We start from the raw sequence: 19175 nt of genomic DNA, 5'->3' as shown, positions 1-19175 counted from the left end.
CCTAGAATTGGGAATATTGGCATATTGATCCAGTGTAATTAGAGTTGCTAACTCTGCAGCTACCTGTACTGAAGGGATTAATGTGAGCACATTTCCATAAAGGTGTGAGAAAAGGAAATAAAATTAATTATCTTTTTTGTAAAGATGGAAATTTTCCTACAAAGATTTGTGAAAATAAACCTCACAAATAATATTACAGAGAAGAATTTGCCTGAAATCTGTTTTTCATAAAACTGAAAAGAAATTGAAACCTTTATACTCAAATGATGTATGTGTGTGTAATTGTATTTTAAATTCTAATTACAATTCCACAGTTTTAAGATGAACGACTTCATTAAATTCTGTGCATTTTTGTCAGTGAATAAACACCACAGGTGTGTAAAAGTACTAATAAATCCAATGTTAAATAGAGCGTGCATTTACTAAGCAGTTACCCCTGGCACACTGATACATGTGACCAATATCACTAAATTTACACCAGTGTTTTTATAATAATAATAATAATAATAATAACTTTATTTATAAAGCGCTTTCAAACAAAGTGCTGTACAACTAAAGGGATAAATAAAATAAAAGCTATACATAGCAATACAGGTAAATGACACAATACAAGTTAAAAACAATAAAAATTTAAAAACTAAAAGCCATAGAATTAAGACATATAGGATAAGGTGAACAAATATGTCTTCAACTTAGTTTTAAAAACCTCCACAGAGCATGCCTGCCGAATATCTTGAGGGAGGTTGTTCCACAGAAATGGGGCACGAAAAGAAAAAGCACGCTCTCCAATTGTCTTTTTTCTGGCTCTAGGAACTTTTAGAAGGCCGGAGTCCTGAGATCGTAGAGCACGAGATGGAACATAAACGTGTAAAAGGTTGGAGAGGTATGTAGGTGCCAATCCGTTTAAAGCCTTGTAGGTGAGCAGCAGGACCTTAAAATCTGCTTGAACCTGACAAGGTAGCCAATGCAGAGATCTCAGAACAGGGGTAATGTGCTCAAATTTCCCAGTTCTTGTTAAAATGCGAGCAGCTGCATTTTGCACCATCTGTAGACCTCTAAAACTTTTCTTTGGTAGGCCAGAAAGAAGAGCATTGCAATAATCAATACGGGAAGACACAAATGCATGGACAAGAACCTCTGCAGTGTCGCTTGACAAAACTTGTCTGATTCTGGCTATGTTCCTCAAATGATAAAAGGTGGTCTTTGTTATCTCTTTTACATGAGATTCAAAGGAGAGCACCATATCGAACCACACACCCAAGTTTTTTACCTTGTTCCTGCAATTTATGGCACTGTCATCAATTTTCAAGATGAAATTTTGGGACAAGTGCTGAAATTTGTGTGGCCCAATGACCATCAACTCTGTCTTATCAGTATTTAGGAGCAAGAAATTATCCGATAACCAGCCCTTAATTGCAGATAAACAACATTCTAGTTTAGAGACTTCAGCACAATTTCCAATGGTTAAAGGAACATAAAGCTGCAGGTCATCAGCGTAACAATGAAAGGTTACATTAAAAGAACGTAAAAGAACACCAAGATGCAGCAGGTACATAGAAAACAGCAATGGTCCAAGTACAGAGCCCTGAGGGACCCCATGCCTCACTGCACAAGTCTCGGAGAGATCATTTTTAAAACTAACAGTCTGAGACCTTCCAAGCAGGTAAGATCTCAGCCATGATAAAACAGTTTCTATAATTCCAATAAAATGTTCAAGCCTATCCAATAAAATGCAGTGATCCACAGTGTCAAACGCAGCACTTAGATCCAGCAGTAATAAAACTGAAGTGCGATCATTGTCTGCATTTACCAGCAGATCATTTACCACTTTGCTGTTTCTGTGGAGTGATTTGGTCTAAAAGCAGACCGAAATGGTTCATACAGATTGCTTGTTGACAAATGCTCAGCGAGCTGCTTAAAAACCACTTTTTCAAAGATTTTAGATAAAAAAGACAGATGTGAGATGGGTCTATAGTTTGCGACCATGTCAACATCCAGTCCAGGCTTTTTCAAGATCGGCACTACCACAGCTGATTTAAAACATTCAGGAAAGACTCCAGTCGTCAATGAAGAATTTAAAAGAAACAGAATGTAGGGTCCTAATACTGACCACAGTTCCTTTATAACCCAGGCTGGTAAAGGATCCAAAGAACAGGTTGTATATCAAGCTGCTTTTACAACCTTAGTTAATCCAGACAGAGAAATAACCTTGAAGTCACGGAACAGTTTATCAGCACCAACAGGCAAAGCAGCTGAGTAGTCTAGTGAACAGCTTGAGGAGGGAGTAATATGATTTCTAAGTGTTTCAGCCCTGTCTCTGAAAAATGTAAGAAAGTCATGAGCTATCAAATTAGAACAGCAGAGAGTTGACTTACTCTCTGTAAGTTGCAACACTGTGTTGAAAAGGAGTTTTGAGTTATGTTTATGGCTCATGATGAGATTTGAGAAATAATTTGCTTTCGCTGTCGACATCGCTGATTGAAGAGAAGACAATGAGTCCTTCCAAGCCTGGAGAAATACTTCTAGTCTGGAAGATCTCCAGTGACGCTCTGCTTTTCTACAATTTCTTCTCAAGTTCAAGAGCTCCTCATTTAACCAAGGCATAGGGTTCCTTTTTTGACATTTCAACTTCCTTACGGGAGCAACAGAGTCCAGTAGTTCAAGAAGTGTATTATTAAGATTCGCAGTCAAGGCGTCCACACATAACTCCTGGGTAAAAATAGGGTCCAACACATTGGGTAGATGTAATTTAACTCCAAGTAATGCTTCAGGGCTAATATAATGAGATGATCTGAGGGGCAATTTTCCCCTCACAGAAGCTGGAGATTTAGGGATTAAAATATCAAATAAAATTGCGGAGTGGTCTAGGATAGGTAAAATACAATTTTCAGTCATTGATACATTCAGCCCGTAGCCCAAGACAAGGTCTAGGGTGTGGCCCTTGCGTGTTGGCCCAGACACAAATTGTGTGAAGTTTAAGGAATCAATTACATTTAAGAAATCTTTGACCAGGGGTTTATCCTCACAACACAGATGAATATTAAAGTCCCCCACTATAAGAATCCTTTCATAGTGAGTGATAAAACATGTCAAGAAGTCTGAAAATTCCGAAATAAACAAGTCATTATATTTAGGTGGACGATAGATGACTATAATTAGAACCACGGGACAGCCTAAAGTCAGAGGTTGGGACTCAAATGAGGTAAAAACACCAGGACTTTCTGTTTGCATTTAAAACAGTCTTTGATGATAGAGGCTACCCCGCCTACACCGCTGGCATCGGTGGGGCAAAGTTCCAACAAGGGTGCCACTTCACCAGCGCGCAGCCATGTCTCAGTTAGGAGCATGACATCCAGCTTATGAGTACCAAAAAAGTCCCGAAGAACATGAGTTTTAGTTGATACAGATCTTGTGTTTAAGAGAGCTAATTAAAGGTTGTTCATATTTGCTCCACCTCCCCTTGTATCCCGTCGGCATGGCGACCAATAAAGCAGCCTCAGGTGAGCGTGCTCCGATGACGTCCGGTAAACAGGAAGAAGGCAGCGCTGTTTGAGGCCAAAATAAAGTCCCAAACAGCCAGGGTCACCGATGGTAAGTGTAATATTCCATTCTCAAACATATGAATAAAGTATTCTTAATCTGCTTCGTGAGCCACCATTTACTTTATTGCCGCTCGTGCAGTCCAATAATATAACACACACCCACTTCCGTAAACCAAACACTCCCCGTTGCCACTACGGCAAACCACAAGGGACAGTAAGCACGGAGTGCAAACATTATCAACAATACAACATCTCCCTTTTTTTTTTTTTTTTTTTTAAATGTCCGCCAGTGACACAGCTGGTATGCATTTCAAAGCAGAACATCCTGAACATGAGGACAAGGAACAGTTTTCAACACTGTCATGTGTAAATTACTGCGGCATGAGACCAACAACAACAATGTAACACGGGATATGCACTCATTAGTACATCGACATTTGACATGTTTATTTAGTTATTTTTTCCTTAGGGCAGCGATCCGCCTACACCCTTTACAATCACAGGTCAAGGATGACCCTTGGTTTGACCACTCGTCCTGATCTGGTGGTCAGTGCAAGGCTAGTGTCCATGGTTGGTGTTTTAGTGTCTCTAGATGGCGACAGGGGCTTGTTGTTGAGCTGCACTATCTGGCTGGGTTACCAGATCGGATGTTGGTGCTGAAGATGCCGGTGACGCCTTAGCACCTCTCAGGTGCCGTCAGTTACGCCGTATAGTCTGTCCCTCGCCAGTACGGATCACGAAAGAGCGGGCAGTCTCTGCAGGTCGGATGATGACAGCCGGTCTCCAGCTTCCGGACTCGTGCTGAAAGCGGATGTGGTCCCCCTGCTGCAGCCTCGGTAGTGGTGCGGCGCTGCGATTGTAGTACCGCCTCTGATGCTCTTGTCTTTCCATCCGTGTTTTTTGCACGACCGTCTGGCTTATGATGCGAGGCACCAGCTGGTATCCAGTGATGGGAATCACTGAGCGCAGACGTCGACTCATGAGGAGCTGCGCGGGTGACCTGAAGCCGTCAACTGGCGTGTTCCTTTGCTCCAATAGAGACAGGTAGGGGTCTACTCCCTGAGCATGGGCTTTATCCAGAACTGATTTGGCCGTTTTGACTGTTCTTTCGGCAAGGCTGTTGCTTTGTGGGTACAAAGGGCTTGAGGTCGTGTGGAAAAAGTCCCATGTGACTGCAAAATCCTTGAACTCTCGAGAGCTGTACTGTGGGCCGTTATCTGAGATAAGCTTCTCTGGTATACCATGTCTGGCGAATATGGCCTTGAGCTTTTTGATGACGGACCCTGCAGTGGTAGAGAATAGCCTTTCAACCTCAAAGTAGCGGCTGTAATAGTCCACAACTACTAAGTAGTCCCGTCCACGCCATGTGAAGAGATCTGAGGCCACTGCCTGCCATGGTCTCTCAGGAATCTGGTGTGGAATGACAGGTTCTTTGGGATTCGCCGCACGCCTCTCCTGACATATGGAACAGTTTTCCACCGTGGCAGCTATGTCCTTGCCCATGCCTGGCCAGAAGAGGGCGTCCCTCGCTCTCTGCTTACTCCTCTCAATCCCCATGTGCCCAGTGTGGATTTTCTCCAGCATGTTGTTTCTTAGGGCTGTTGGCACTATAATTTTGTCACCTTTGAAGATGATGCCATGGAAGTGTGAAATTTCATCTCTGAAATTCCAGAAGTCCAAAAGGGTTTTGGGGCATTTTTTTTCTGTCCTCAGGCCAGCCATCATGCACGGTTTGCTTCAGCAGGGTGAGCTGCGGGTCGCATCCCGTTGCAGCCTGTATCTCTGAGAGCTTTTTGTCACTTACTGGGAGGCTGTTCATCACTGAGTGGATCTGGTCCTCCATGCCTTCACTTAGCGTGCTGTCTTGGTCGAGCAATGGTTTCCTGGACAGTGTGTCGGCCACAGGTATGTCTTTTCCGGGCCGGTGCACGATCTGTATGTCGTATCTCTGCAGCTGTAACAGCATGCGCTGCAGACGAGCAGGAGCTACAGAGATTGGCTTCTTCAGTATGTGCTCCAACGGCTTGTGGTCTGACTCGATGATGACTCTTCTGCCGTATATGTAGGTGTGGAAACGCTTGCATCCAAACAACACTGCAAAGAGCTCTTTTTCGATCTGTGCATAATTAACCTCTGTTGGGGTCAGTGTCTTTGAAGCATATGCTATTGGGTGTCCGTCCTGCATCAACACAGCTCCCAAACCATACTTCGATGCATCTACCTGTAGCCGTAGCTCCTTGGTCGTGTCGTAGTATGCCAGTATGGGGCCTGGTTCTCTGGTTATGAGATCCTTCATTTGCTGGAAGACTCTGTCGTGATTCTGATCCCAGATGAACTCCGAGTCTTGCTTGAGCAGCTGACGCAGCGGTGCGTTCACTTCTGATAGTCGTGGTGCGAATCTGGACAGGTAGTTCGCCATTCCAAGAATTGTCTCGAGCTCATTCTTATTCTCAGGAGGTGGCATATCCTTTATGGCCTGCAGTTTCTTTGGGTCTGGCTGGATGCCCTCCCGGGTGAGTTTGTGTCCAAAGTAACTCACTTCTGTGGCGCCTATGACACATTTCTCTGGATTGAGACGCACTCCTCGCTCCCTTGTGCGCTCAAGCATGGCACGGAGGTTCTCGTCGTGTTCCTCCTTTGTCCTGCCAAACACGAGGATGTCATCCACGATGGCTGCCACTCCATTGAGCCCTTCGTATGTCTCATCGATTTTCCTTTGGAAAATGTCCTGTGCTGATATTACCCCAAAAGGAAGGCGCAGAAAACGGTACCTGCCAAAGGTCGTGTTGAAGGTGGTGAGGAGTGATGACTTGGTGGTTAACTGGATGGCCCAATAGCCTGAGCGAGCATCCATGACACTGAAGTACTGTGCTCCTGCCAGCTTTGGTGTGATGTCATCCAACGTTGGAAGCGGGTAATGGGGTCTTTTGATGGCTTTGTTTAAATCGCGAGGATCAAGGCACACTCTGAGCTTCCCATTACGTTTCTCTGCGACCACCAGTCCGTTTACCCATTCTGTGGGTTCTTTTACTTTGACGATTATGCCATTTTTCTCCATGTCATCCAACTCCTGTTTCAGTCGTTCCCGCAGTGTGAAAGGGATCCTCCGTGGGGGGCACACGACGGGCATGGCGTCTGGGTCAATGTGTAAGTCGCATTCTCCTGGGAATTTCCCTATGCCTTTAAACACATCAGCAAACTCCTCCATGACGCTTGTGATCTGTACTGACATGACCAGCTTGACTAGGTTTAGATCCAGGCATGCTCTCAACCCTAGGATGGGGGGTGCTGCAGTTTCTACTATGTCAAAGGTCAGCATCTTGTGAATGTCTTCCCATCTGCACTTCAACTGGCAGGTGCCTTTGATGTTGAGTTTTTCTCCTCCATAGCCAGATAGTGTGCGTGTGGGCGGTGCCAAGCTGACCTGCTTGAAACACTTCATAAACAAACGGGCAGGGATGACGTTAGCAGTGGCTCCTGTGTCAAGCTTAAAACTCACAGTGTGATGCGGTGAGCCTACTTCTACGTCAGCGTAAGCCTGTTCATCAGCCTCGCCTTCATTGCACTTTGTTATGGAATCTATGAATAGCTCCGCTTCATCGCTTGGAGTGTCAGGGTTAATAGAGTACACTGGGTTGGGTTGATGTGGTGCTTCTGAACGGCATGCTTTGGCAAAGTGGTTCATTTTATTGCACTTTTTGCACCTCTTCCCTTTTGCAGGGCACTCCTCCTTCTGGCTGTGTGCTCGTGCACATCTTCCACACAATTGTCCCATCTTATTATGATGAGGTGGCCTCCTACGTTTTTGCTGCGTACTCTGGCGCTTAGCGGATACTGCATGCGCAGGCACAGCACCCTGCAGGCTTGTGTGTGGGTCGACCATGGCTTTCAATTGGTTTTGTGCGATCTCATAGGAGCGTGCAATGTCTATGGCTTTTTCTAGAGTCAAATCTGACCCTTGGCTCAGCAGCTTTTCTCTGACTTGTGGGAAACTGGTTGCAAAGACAATCCTTGTCTCGGACCATTTCATCGCTGTTAACATAGCCACACTGCTTGACGAGTAACTTTAACTCTGTCACAAAGTGTTCAAATGACTCCCCTTCACCTTGGAGTCTTTCATTGAACTTGTATCTGGCAAAAATGGTGTTCGTTTTCGGCATGAGGTACTGTTCAAACCTGTCGAGATAGGTGGTCAGCTTTTTAGCTTCTTCATCAGATAGCTGCCATGTGTTATAAATGTCTCTGCCTCTTTCTCCTACCCACAGAAGAAGATAGCTGCACTGGGTCTCCTCGGGCTTGCCGCTTAGCGGGCCGCTAAACATTAGCTTCACATGTTGTACGAACCTCCGCCAGGCATCGGGAAGATTAGCTGAATCCCAGTCCATTCGTGGTGCAGGAACTCCAGACGAATCCATTTCGCTCCGTCAGTGGGCGTTTAGTTCGATTTACTCTGACACCATGTAATATTCCGTTCTCAAACATATGAATAAAGTATTCTTAATCTGCTTCGTGAGCCACCATTTACTTTATTGCCGCTCGTGCAGTCCAATAATATAACACACACCCACTTCCGTAAACCAAACACTCCCCGTTGCCACTACGGCAAACCACAAGGGACAGTAAGCACGGAGTGCAAACATTATCAACAATACAACAGTAAGGACCCGCCGCATCCAATTTCTGACCCGAACACGCTTCCCAGAGCGCGTGCCGCGCATTCGTCCCCTTCTCCAGCGCTTCCGTTTCGAAGGATTCCAGGGGGGGTCACGGCGATGTAGTTCCCCCGGTACCGACGCCAGAGGCGGCGGGAGTCCTCCACATCGCTCGCTAACGCTGGGGAGCTTCAATAGTGAGTCACGGATATTAAGCAGCGTCTGTCGCTCATATACCAACAGGGAGTGGGTTTTTAAAACTAGCAGGGACACCACTAAGAACATAAAACATAAACATTGCAGAACCGATGCAATGGGAGAAAGTAGTTGGCCACAGATCTCTTTGCGTTTACTGTGTTATTGTGGGAAAGGTTACACAAAAGTGCAGAGCATCCGCAGCTGTAATAGTTTCACACAAACATCATAAAAAAGAGAATCGGATAACAAGACTTTTATGTCAAAAGTCAGTCACAGACCAACTACATCACGTAGCAGCCGTGGAAGGTGGAAAAATAACTATTATGGGGATAATGAAGAACTTCAGATTCTAACGGCTTTATTATAACCATGAAGAAATATTAAAATGGTTCAAAACGAAAGCTAATTTACAGAACAATTTCACACTCACGGCAGAAATATTTTTGTCTTTTAGTTGACCTTCTATCCTGAATGCAACTGAATATCCGACAAGATGAAAACAGATCAGAAATGCGTTTAATAAGAACAACAGCCAAAAAAAAGAAAAAGGAAAAAAGAAATTAAACGTTTTAGCTTAAATAAACTTTATTTTGCTTGATTTTCTTGGAGAAGCCATATTTTGCAGGCAGTGATGTTCCGTGTGAAGGCTAAAGTGTGTTTTCTTCTCATTCAGTTGTTGCACAAACACAGTAAGAATGCGAAGAAAAAAGGTTTAAAAACTTCTGCCGCCTCTGACCCTTTATGGAGCTTATTACATAATCACATTTCTGTCTCATAGATTCCTCCCACCACACAGAGGCAGAGGCTTTAAAAACACAGATTTTCCAGCCTTCTGCCTCACTTGTAGCACTTTGTCGGAAAGGAGTCGCAATGGTTTTCACGCTGTTTTCAGCAACCACCTGGACTTTGCTGGTCCTGCTTTTCACGCTGATATTACTGTGAGTATTCCTCGACTACTGTTTTGCAAGAAAATCGAGCCTTTATCTTATGTCACGGTCAAACCACCCATCGTGGAATTTTGTTTCTCCTGTATTCCCTTTGTTTTAATGTCCAACTGACGATTTCAGATTTTCTCTGTTTTGTGACACAGGTACGGATTATGGCCATATCGGTTCTTCAAAAAGCTGGGGATACCTGGACCGAGGCCCCTGCCTTTTGTTGGAACGATGCTGGGCATAAGAAAGGTACGCACAGAAACCAAACTCACCTTAGAGACTGGGATACGAGGAGCTGACTGATTTGATCTTTAAGAAGTGAGAAGGACATATGTATTGTCCTTATCAATCGTCACTATCACTGACCTGCCTGACTTCTCTGTATTTTGAATGCACATGTCCTACTCAGTGGCATATTGACACTGAAACACATTTTCCTGTAACTTTTTGCAGGGAATTCTTGGTTTTGACCTAGAATGTCATGCCAAGTATGGTGACGTCTGGGGGTGAGTATTTACTTCATCAACCAGGAAGTCCACTCATGTTAAAATATGTTTGTGAGCCATGCAATCCCCCCCCCCCCCCCCCCCCCCAAAAAAAATAAGAATAAATAAAATTTAAAAAATAAATAAAATACAACAATTCTGAATTCATTGTCAATAATGCTGCGGTCTAAAGCAACTAAAAAACAAAACCAAAAATGTGTTAAACAATTAGTCATTGTGTTATTGTAAAACAAAAGGCTGTTTTCTTTTTTGCAGGTTGTACAATGGACGAACGCCGTTGTTAATGGTGGCCGACCCTGAGATTGTTAAAACTGTGATGGTGAAGGAGTGCTACTCTGTGTTCACCAACCGCAGGGTAAGAAGCTCCTCTTTCTATCATATACCAAAGTGAAAATTCAGCAACTCAGATGTAGTACAATGCTGACATCTGCTCTCAGATTTAAGTTGCATCATTTATTAGATTTCATGAAACCTTTGGATGTCCTGCCACTCCTCATAGAACGTAAAATGTTAGCAAAACATAGATACAAATGCTTTTTCACTTTTTTACCTTAACAAAATTGCTAGCAGTGATTTTGAAAGCAACTTGGGAAATGCTGTAGTTTATAGTGTCAGGCCGATGTGTTTAGGAAAACAACGGCAGCATTACAGGGAAAGTCTGTTACCACATGAAATGTAAATGAAGTAATATTAAAATCCAACAGGCTGAACTTGCAGTAGTTCTCTGTGCTTTACACAAAGAGTTACACTTTTATTACTCAAGGGTTACATCAGCCAACACAGCAGCTGAAGAACATGAAGCAAACCAGGAAACACACTTCACTGTTTCACAAAACAACTACACAACAAAAACAGACGTTATCTATCTTACTGTGTATGACAGAATCAAAGCTAATTGCATGAAGGGTTTATGTATTTAAACTAGTGCTGTCAATAGATTAAAAATTAACTAATTAATCTCACAACTTTCTGTAATTAATCATAATTAATCACAATTACTTGGTCAATAGCCTGGTTGCAATTACTTTTTAAAAACTTTTAGTTAAGCTTGTAACTGACATTTATGCAATATAATGAAGTAAATGCAGAATAAACACAAAGAATGTGTGCTTAAATTCAAAGAGAATTTGAATAGTTTTCTTCAATCTCTGAACACAGGTTCTCTCCTGTGAAATAACGCGTTAATTTTGACAGCCCTAATTTAAACCAATTGAAATCATCACATTATTGTTTCTAGGACAGAAACAATATATAAATATATTATATAATATATAAATAATATAAATTATCAGCATTGTACTAGTGAGTGGTGTACTTTGAAACAGTTTTCTGACATGTGCTTATTTAATCAATCATCATTAAGCACTGGTAGTAGTCAAGATATTTTTTAACAAATATCACGTTTCCCCACATCTATATTATCAAACAAACCTGGATAAATATGACGGGTTACTAATTACATTTTACTCGAACCTCTTTACACTGTAGTACTTATTTATGGTGATGTTGGTATTTGTTGTTTGTTTACTTTCCACTGTTGCATGTACCCATGTGTGTCGATCTAGCCAAAGGAAGTTCTATATGAATAATCAACATAGAGCCAACACAGAGAAGATACCAATTACATTACATTATACGTGCAAACTGATGTTGGAGATGTAAGCAAACATTGAGAGTTATTATTTCCTTTTCACAGGATACTGGTTTTTTCACTGGACCTATGGATGACGCTCTTGTAGTAGTCAAAGATGAAAGGTGGAAACGAATTCGCAACAGCGTGTCTCCATGCTTCACCAGTGGAAGACTGAAACAGGTTGATATCATATCTAAAGTTCATTAACCACTTATATCCCAAAAAGTTTGTTTCAGTGGGTGAAAGGTGATGAAACATTTCCCCCACTGAAAACGCTACGTCCAGAAGAAAAGAATCAACTTTTTGGGATTTCAATACCTGGATGATTGAGTATGCATCAAGACATAACCACTAATGTGATTAAACTATATACAAAATGAAGTACAAAAACAAAAGCCAGCAATTCCCATTAGATGTTCTTATTTTTTTCACAGACACTGTAAAGACATTGTTAAACCTTTTAAAATAGAGAAAACGAGTTTACAAAAAAAATGTAAAAACATCATCAGTGTGTTTTGATCTGTTTTCTTTCTACATATCTGACAGACATTTAACATATACAGAATATTAATAACATAATTTTCTTATTTTGTCTCCATTATATAAAAAAAAGGTTTTTCCCCTCGTTGCTCGCTATGCAGAACGACTTGTTGCAAAACTTGAGGAAATGAATTTGGATGAACCCATCACTGTCAAACAGTATGTTGTTCATCTGAAATATGCAAACATATTAAATTGTTCATCCTGTTATGTTCCAAGGTTGTCAGTGTTTGTGTTATGTGCGACTCCTCCCACCAGAGGATGGCTGTGGGTTTTTTTCCCCCTTTTCTCTTAGGAGGTGGACCTGGGCGTGCCTGCTGAGTAGTTGGGTGGAGTCTCTTCCTGTCCTTGGATTGGATAATTGGCTGATCACCTCCAGTATTTAACTACCAGATGACAGCCAGCTGGCCCCCCCTCTCTACTAGCCTCCACCATCCAACAAATAGCATGTGTTTTTGAGTCGTTGTTTCATAGAGTGTTTTTGCCCATTGATTTGCAAGTATAACCGTGTATGTGTGTCTGGTGTTAGTATCTTAATTCTGTAAATAGCTGTAAATAGATTTGTAAAGTAGCAATTGTGTATTTTGTTCACCTTGTATATATTCTTCACTGCAGCAGCCTAGTAGGCATGAGAAGCCATTTTTGTTGATTGAGTTTTCTCCTGTTTTTCATTTAGAAAGTTAGGTAAGTGAATTGTCTTTTGTTTGGTTTTCATTTGTGTAGGAAAGCATAGGGACCATTAGGGAGTTTTGTTTGTTATTTTTGGCACTGCTCACTGCTGAAGCAAATAAATGGCTGCTTAGCACTTTAAAAGATACTACTGTTTGTGTTCTTGCTTTAGTGGATCGTGAGTTGGCCAATTTCTTGTTGTGTTCAATACACGCCTAGACAAAGAACGTAACAATCCTAAAATAAATAATGCACCTGATCACTTGTGTTTTCCAACTCTCATAGGTTTGTGGCTCCTTACAGTTTAGACACTGTGACCAGTGCTTCTTTCAGTGTGGAGATAGACTCCATAAACAATCCAAATGATCCAGTTAATGTTCAAGTCCAAAAGTTCCTTAAATTCAAAATGTGGCTTTTCTTATTCATAAGTATGTCCTTCTTTTGACTTTTAAAAAACTCATTTAATTGATTTGTTTTCAGAAAGCAAACTCAATGATATCTGCAGGATGTCAAATTTTGCTTATTCAGTCTGGTCTGCTTTCAGTGGCAGTTCCCTTTGGTGGACGTCTGGCAAAGTTCCTGAACATGGAAATCACACCCAAGGACAGTATTGACTTTTTCTACAACATCCTCAAGAAATTTAAAAACCAGCATCATGAAGACAAATCTGTAAGCATTAAATTGACAAGGACATGAAACTAGTCACAGAGGCCATCAGCTCATCAGAAATGTTTATAGACAGGAGAGACAAAAGAAGGTTATTTTCCATATACATCTAGCTTTGAAACCACAGGACTTGCTCCCTGTAAGCTACGGGAAAATAATTTAGGTTAATCCGGTCTTTAAGTCTGACGTCACTAGCCGTGTCTGGGCCTAAACTCCGCTGCAGGTCCATATATCAAACGATCACTGTGGCATTACTGAGAGTTAAAAACTGTCTAAAGTCTTTCATCTTTAATAAAATGATCAGCGTTCTGCTCTACCAGGTGTAACAATTGAGTTTAACACCCAGGCATCCATGAAAACGGAATTTATGACATTTAACGGAGTTAGAAGTTAGCAGGAAGTTAGCTCGCTAGCTTCCATCTAAATACAATATAGCCTGTCCTGACTGAGGGGTTTTGGAAACAAATTAAAACGTACAGCTCTGCTATCACTTCTAACATAAATGAAGACAGAAAACTAAACAGCAGTGACGTTTGTAGGGTTACTGAAGTTTGGCTAGCTGGTATATAATGATGTGCTACGTGACCGCTAGCGACACAGCTATGTTAGCATAATATAAACAAGCTAACTTTTTTTCCACTCGATAAAAGTTAACGTGAGGGTTCTCGGTGGTCAGGAACAAATGTAATCGCATGGCAATGATGCTGTAAACGGACCAAACTTCATTTAGGAGAACACCTGAGATAATCCATCCACAATACGAGGTTAGTCATTCATATACTGCTGCATGGGCTGGGCTGTAGTTACATCGTAAGGTTTTAAAAACTGAGCTTAAATAAATGATTAGCGGTAATAAAAGCCGAGGGAGGTCAACAGTGATCACTGATTGTTTTTAGGAGCTTTTTGAGATTAAATAGAACAAAATACAAAACATTAAACATGTTAACAATACAAAAGCCATATTAAACGCAGACTACTTTAGGCCCGGAAGTAGGATTTGTCACATCATCACTTAAAGACCGGATAAACTGGAATCATTTGCCATCTTTTATATACAGTCTATGCACACCGCAAACATTATTGATATTTTTCTTCTGCTGTTGACTCTCAATCATCCACATGTGAGCACATTTGAATATTGTCTTTTCTGATGTAGGCTCGAGCAGACTTCCTGCAGGTGTTGATTCAGAGTGAGATCCCAGAAAAGACATTTAAGAACGATGAAGAACAGCCAAGTAAAGGTATGTGTTTACCACAGAAGTAATCCAGAATAACCCATTCACCTATGTCACATTTACTTTAGACAACTCAGGATCAGGGGTTTAACACACACAATCAGGAGTTTAACACACACATTTTTCTCATGACATCAATCTGCTCATGTCTCAAAAGACCAGTCAGTCAGTATCATATATTATAAACCAGGAGCTGGATGATAATCAGCTGAAGGGCTCTACACATCACCATGACATCCCTGTAAATATTTATAGAGCCATCCTAGCTATTGTAACATTTTTGATAATCTGGCTTGAAAATGTTTGTTTTCTATAAAAAATTACATTAACCAAGTTGGATCTCAGGTCAACATGTACCCTTCAGTCGAATGTAAACTACAGAAGACAAGAATCGAGGTTAAGGGTATGCATTGGCACCAATGCATACCCTTAACTAAATGTACAGCTTTTCAGCTGTCCTGTAGCACACACACCTCCTACCTCAGGTCCCAGCACATCCTTTATCGGAGAGCCATGACTGGATGATGGAGCTCAGGTGTGTGCAGCCTTTGACACCACACCCTGAACCTGCTGCTACACCCTTCCCCTGCAGCTGAGCCACAAACCAAACTCCATCACAGAAAGTTTTAGTATTAATCTTAAAAGCATAGAAAAATAATACAAGAACAGGGAAGTCTGTTCTTGTATCTTTTTATTTAAAATGATGCAGTTTAATGTCTCATTGCACTCTGAAATGAAACGAATGAATATTACAAATATGCAGTTGGAGTTTAAAAAAAAGAAAGAAATCATGGAATCAATTTATGAACCAAAATGTATTCTAAACTTTTGAATCATCAAAGCAGCCAGCCACCTTTGACAGATATAACAGCTGAACACACCCGTGGCATTCATTCTACAATAAAACTAAAAAATATCAAATATTTTTTTAGAAAGTTCTCATATCTGATGCAGATGTTCCCACAAATGAGTGGCACTTGTATGTTGCTTTGGTTTCACTCTTCTGCCCAGTCCAACCCAAACCAAAGGTTTGAGTCTGGAGACTGTGTTGGCCACTTCCTGATTTCAAGGTTACATCTTGTTCTTTTTTTCCTGAGGTTTTCTGGCAAAGCTTGGAATTATGTTTTGGGTCATTATCTTGCTGTAGGATGAACCCCTGACCAACTAGGTTCATACCACAGGGTGTTGCATGCTGCTGCAGAATGTTGTGGTAGTTGTTTTGGTTCAGGGTGCCTCTCCCTCTGTACAAGTCACTGAACCTGGATCCAGCAAAACAGCCCCAGACCATCACACTTCCTTCTCCATGTTTGACAGCTGATGCCACACACTGTGGAACCAAAAATTCGCCTTCTTGATGGCGTACAAATGTCCTGCATGATGAACTGAAGATTTCAAATTTGGATTCATCAGTCCATACCTTCTTCCAGTCTTCAATAGTCCAATGGCGGTGTTTCATGACCCAGGCAAGCCTCTTTGTCTTGTTCCAACGTCTTAGTGTCTTGCTTCAACTCGTCCTGTCATGCCTGCAGCTCGAAGTCTTCTCTGTACATTTGAAACTGAGACTTGCTTACTGCTGTTAGGGTCAACCCACGTGGACCCAGGTAGCAGATCGCACAGACACTTTAAGCTACAGCGTAAATGATTTATTTACAGTGAAAGAGTAACAATAACAGAGTTCTGGGATTGCCGTTATAACTGGTGGAGGACTCCAACAGTCTATGGGAAGGCAAGGGAGCAGAGATTAGAGAATAGACATGGTGAGAGGAAGGCGAGGACTATGTGAGGTGAGAGAGTTGGAGAGCTTACTTGCCACAAGTTTGGTGACAGGCTGGGCCAGGGGGTGTGAGGAGCTGGTGGATGAGGCAAATAGAGTGCGGGCTAGTGATGGCACAGGCTGACGAGGGTGACCAATATTCAGAAAGAGACCAACACGTTACCAATTGTGGATGAGGCAATACTCCGACACCAGACAGCAGCTGCGCTGCTCCTCAAATAGCCCCAGCTGATGATGCCTGATGCCCTACAGGTGTGCCAGGGAATCCAGAGGATCACAGTCCTGCCCGCCTGCGCTGAAAAAGGGAAATAACAGGACAGCAACAAGACACACCATCCCAACTCCTAATAACTACAACCACTATTAAGCTGCGCTTAAAGCTGTTGTCCTGTAAGCTGCCTATCATGCAAGCCGTTAACTCTCAGAAACTTGTCCTCGAATTCAGTCGTTTCTTTGGGTCTGACGTTGTTTACAATTTCTCTGTTAAAAAAAACAAAAAACGCCTACATTTTTAAGCGTTATGATAGTCTGTTTCTCTTCCATCTTAATTGCCTTTTTCTTGCCATTTTTGTAGTAACACACTACTTTCTGCAGCACAACACTGTTCAAATGATGCTCATGAGGGTATGGTACCACTGTGTGTTCCAAGACTCCAGAAAAGTCAGAACACCTGTAGGAATTAGTAGCACCAGCTTTAACCCTAACCCTAACTCTAACTGCCCGCAGGGGCAAGAAGGTACTAGCTACTGATTACGCTTAAATAAGATAATTAAATTTTTTTTTTTTTTCATAGGTTTGACTGAACATGAGATTCTTTCCCAGGCCTTGGTCTTCATCTTTGGAGCCTACGAGACCACCAGTACCACTCTAACTAACATCCTTTATAATCTGGCCACCAACCCTGATGCGTTGCAGACCTTACACAAAGAAATTGATGCTAACCTGAAGAAAGATGTACGGTAATTCATCACATAATTTGTTGCCATCCTTGATTCAGTGGTGGACGCCATTTGCATATTTTGTTTTTATGTTTGCCTTCTTCTTTATATTTTGCCTAGGCACCCATTTCATATGAAGAGCTGACCAGTCTACAGTACCTGGACCAAGTTATACTTGAATCCATGCGACTGATTCCCACTGCCCCTCGCCTCAACAGGGTGTGCAAAAAAACTGTGCAAGTGAATGGACTCACCATCCCTGAAGGAACCACAATTAGGATTCCTGTGTGGGTGTTACACAAAGACCCACGCTACTGGGACTCACCTGAGCTTTTTAGACCAGAGAGGTAAATGTACGTGTAGGTGTGTCATCACAAGGTTATGAAGAACCCTGTCATCCTTCGCAAGAAAAGTAATTAGTGAAACCTGGGACATTATGCTTTGCTTTATCTTTGGTAGATCTTTCGGATGTTTTATCCATTATAGCTTCCACCTAAGTACTGCTTTGATCATTGGCTAGTTAGATCAAATGATCTAACTGGCCAAACTGGCCAATGGGTCCCTAATCTCTGCTTAGATTGCTCTGCAAGAAGAGCTCCTCAAAGCTTTAGAAGTAATGATATATTTTTGCCCTGACCTATGCCCCCCTACTCTTTACGTTGTAGGTCTACAGACTGCCTAAAAATCATGGCTCAGTACAATGAGAATTATTTGATTTTACATATCTACATTTTTAAAGTTTGTTTGATCTGTATCTGCAGGTTCAGTAAAGACAACATGGAAGAGGTGAACCCATACGCGTACATGCCATTTGGACTCGGCCCTCGTAACTGCGTTGGGATGCGCTACGCCATCCTCGTCATGAAGATGGTTATTGTCTGTCTCTTGCAGAAGTACACTTTGGAAACATGCAAAGAGACCATGGTAGGAGCAACACTCTTCCACATTCAGACTGTCATGGTACTCTGCTGTCCTGTCACTGATGTTACATCCATTTTTCTTTTTTTTTTTTAGATTCCACTTCGGTTTGACTGGAAGTTTCAGCCAGTTCAGCCTGTAAAACTCAGGTTTGTTCCCAGAAACAAGTAGTGTAAGAGGGAACATCTCCATCCTATCAAAAAAAAAATCCTATCAAACATTTTATTGTATGATTTTCTTTTAATGTGGGGCAAGTGCTGCCATAAGGGCATTCATTGTGCAGTTTTTTTTTCTGCTGCTTAACTGTAAAATGTTAAATCAGTGCAGTGTAAATATTTGAATTTTCTTGCAATATTAATAAATCAAATGTAATTACTCTTCTTTAAATTGTGTTGAGCTTTTTTCAAAAAGCTAACTTTACTAGTGGTTTACTGTATGAATTTCCTGATAACCATCTTTAATTTGTGCAAACATATTATTCTGTGACACTTGATCTTTAGGTTTGCCTTTGTTATTTTTGTCTTGTTTGCTGTCATGCATGAGCTTTATACAAATGAATAAATAAAATTACAATTTGAAATCTAGAGACTTAACTGTCCAAAGAGATATTCTGCTTGAGTTGAATGTTTTTAATAGGCAAAAAATACTTCAATAAGTTAATAAGTAAATGTTAAGATTTTGTCTTTTTTTCTTTTTTTTTGCTGATCCGAAAATTGTGATCCGAAGATTTTTGATCCATTGCACCACTAGCTAACACATTTACATTTATGTCACAGGTATTTCTGTTTTCCCATTTTTATCATTATTACTTACATATTGATTAGATACCTTGAGTTTGTAAATGATAAGATTACATATTTAGAATACAATGTATTCAATTCAAGGTCGCGGGTGGATGAAGCCTATCCCAGGTGATACAGGACAAAGGCAGGACAGGCTGCCAGTTCATCGCTGGGCGAAAACAATACG

The 19175-nt window shown here is 41.5% G+C and overlaps 1 protein-coding gene across 2 annotated transcripts; it reads left to right on the top strand.

Annotated features, from left to right (window-relative positions):
- Positions 1–8152: 8152 nt before the first annotated feature.
- LOC134639677 (cytochrome P450 3A40-like) lies at positions 8153–18733 on the top strand. 2 transcript variants are annotated; one of them, XM_063491005.1, is made up of 14 exons: positions 8153–8391; positions 9171–9330; positions 9483–9576; positions 9781–9833; positions 10089–10188; positions 11530–11646; positions 12080–12165; positions 12961–13103; positions 13220–13344; positions 14498–14582; positions 17144–17304; positions 17409–17635; positions 18050–18212; positions 18303–18733. In XM_063491005.1, the coding sequence occupies exons 2-14, from the start codon at positions 9263–9265 to the stop codon at positions 18375–18377; spliced, it is 1497 nt and encodes a 498-aa protein (XP_063347075.1). In that variant the 5' UTR covers positions 8153–8391; positions 9171–9262; the 3' UTR covers positions 18378–18733. The 2 variants fall into 2 exon arrangements, with proteins under 2 accessions (XP_063347075.1, XP_063347076.1); XM_063491006.1 differs by lacking the exon at positions 9171–9330 and having other exon boundaries at positions 8162–8391; positions 18303–18732.
- The last annotated feature ends 442 nt before the right edge of the window (positions 18734–19175 follow it).

The sequence above is a fragment of the Pelmatolapia mariae genome, linkage group LG13 (genome assembly GCF_036321145.2).
Source record: "Pelmatolapia mariae isolate MD_Pm_ZW linkage group LG13, Pm_UMD_F_2, whole genome shotgun sequence".
In the NCBI taxonomy this organism is placed as follows: domain Eukaryota; kingdom Metazoa; phylum Chordata; class Actinopteri; order Cichliformes; family Cichlidae; genus Pelmatolapia; species Pelmatolapia mariae.
This window is presented reverse-complemented; position numbering and strand designations above follow the sequence as displayed.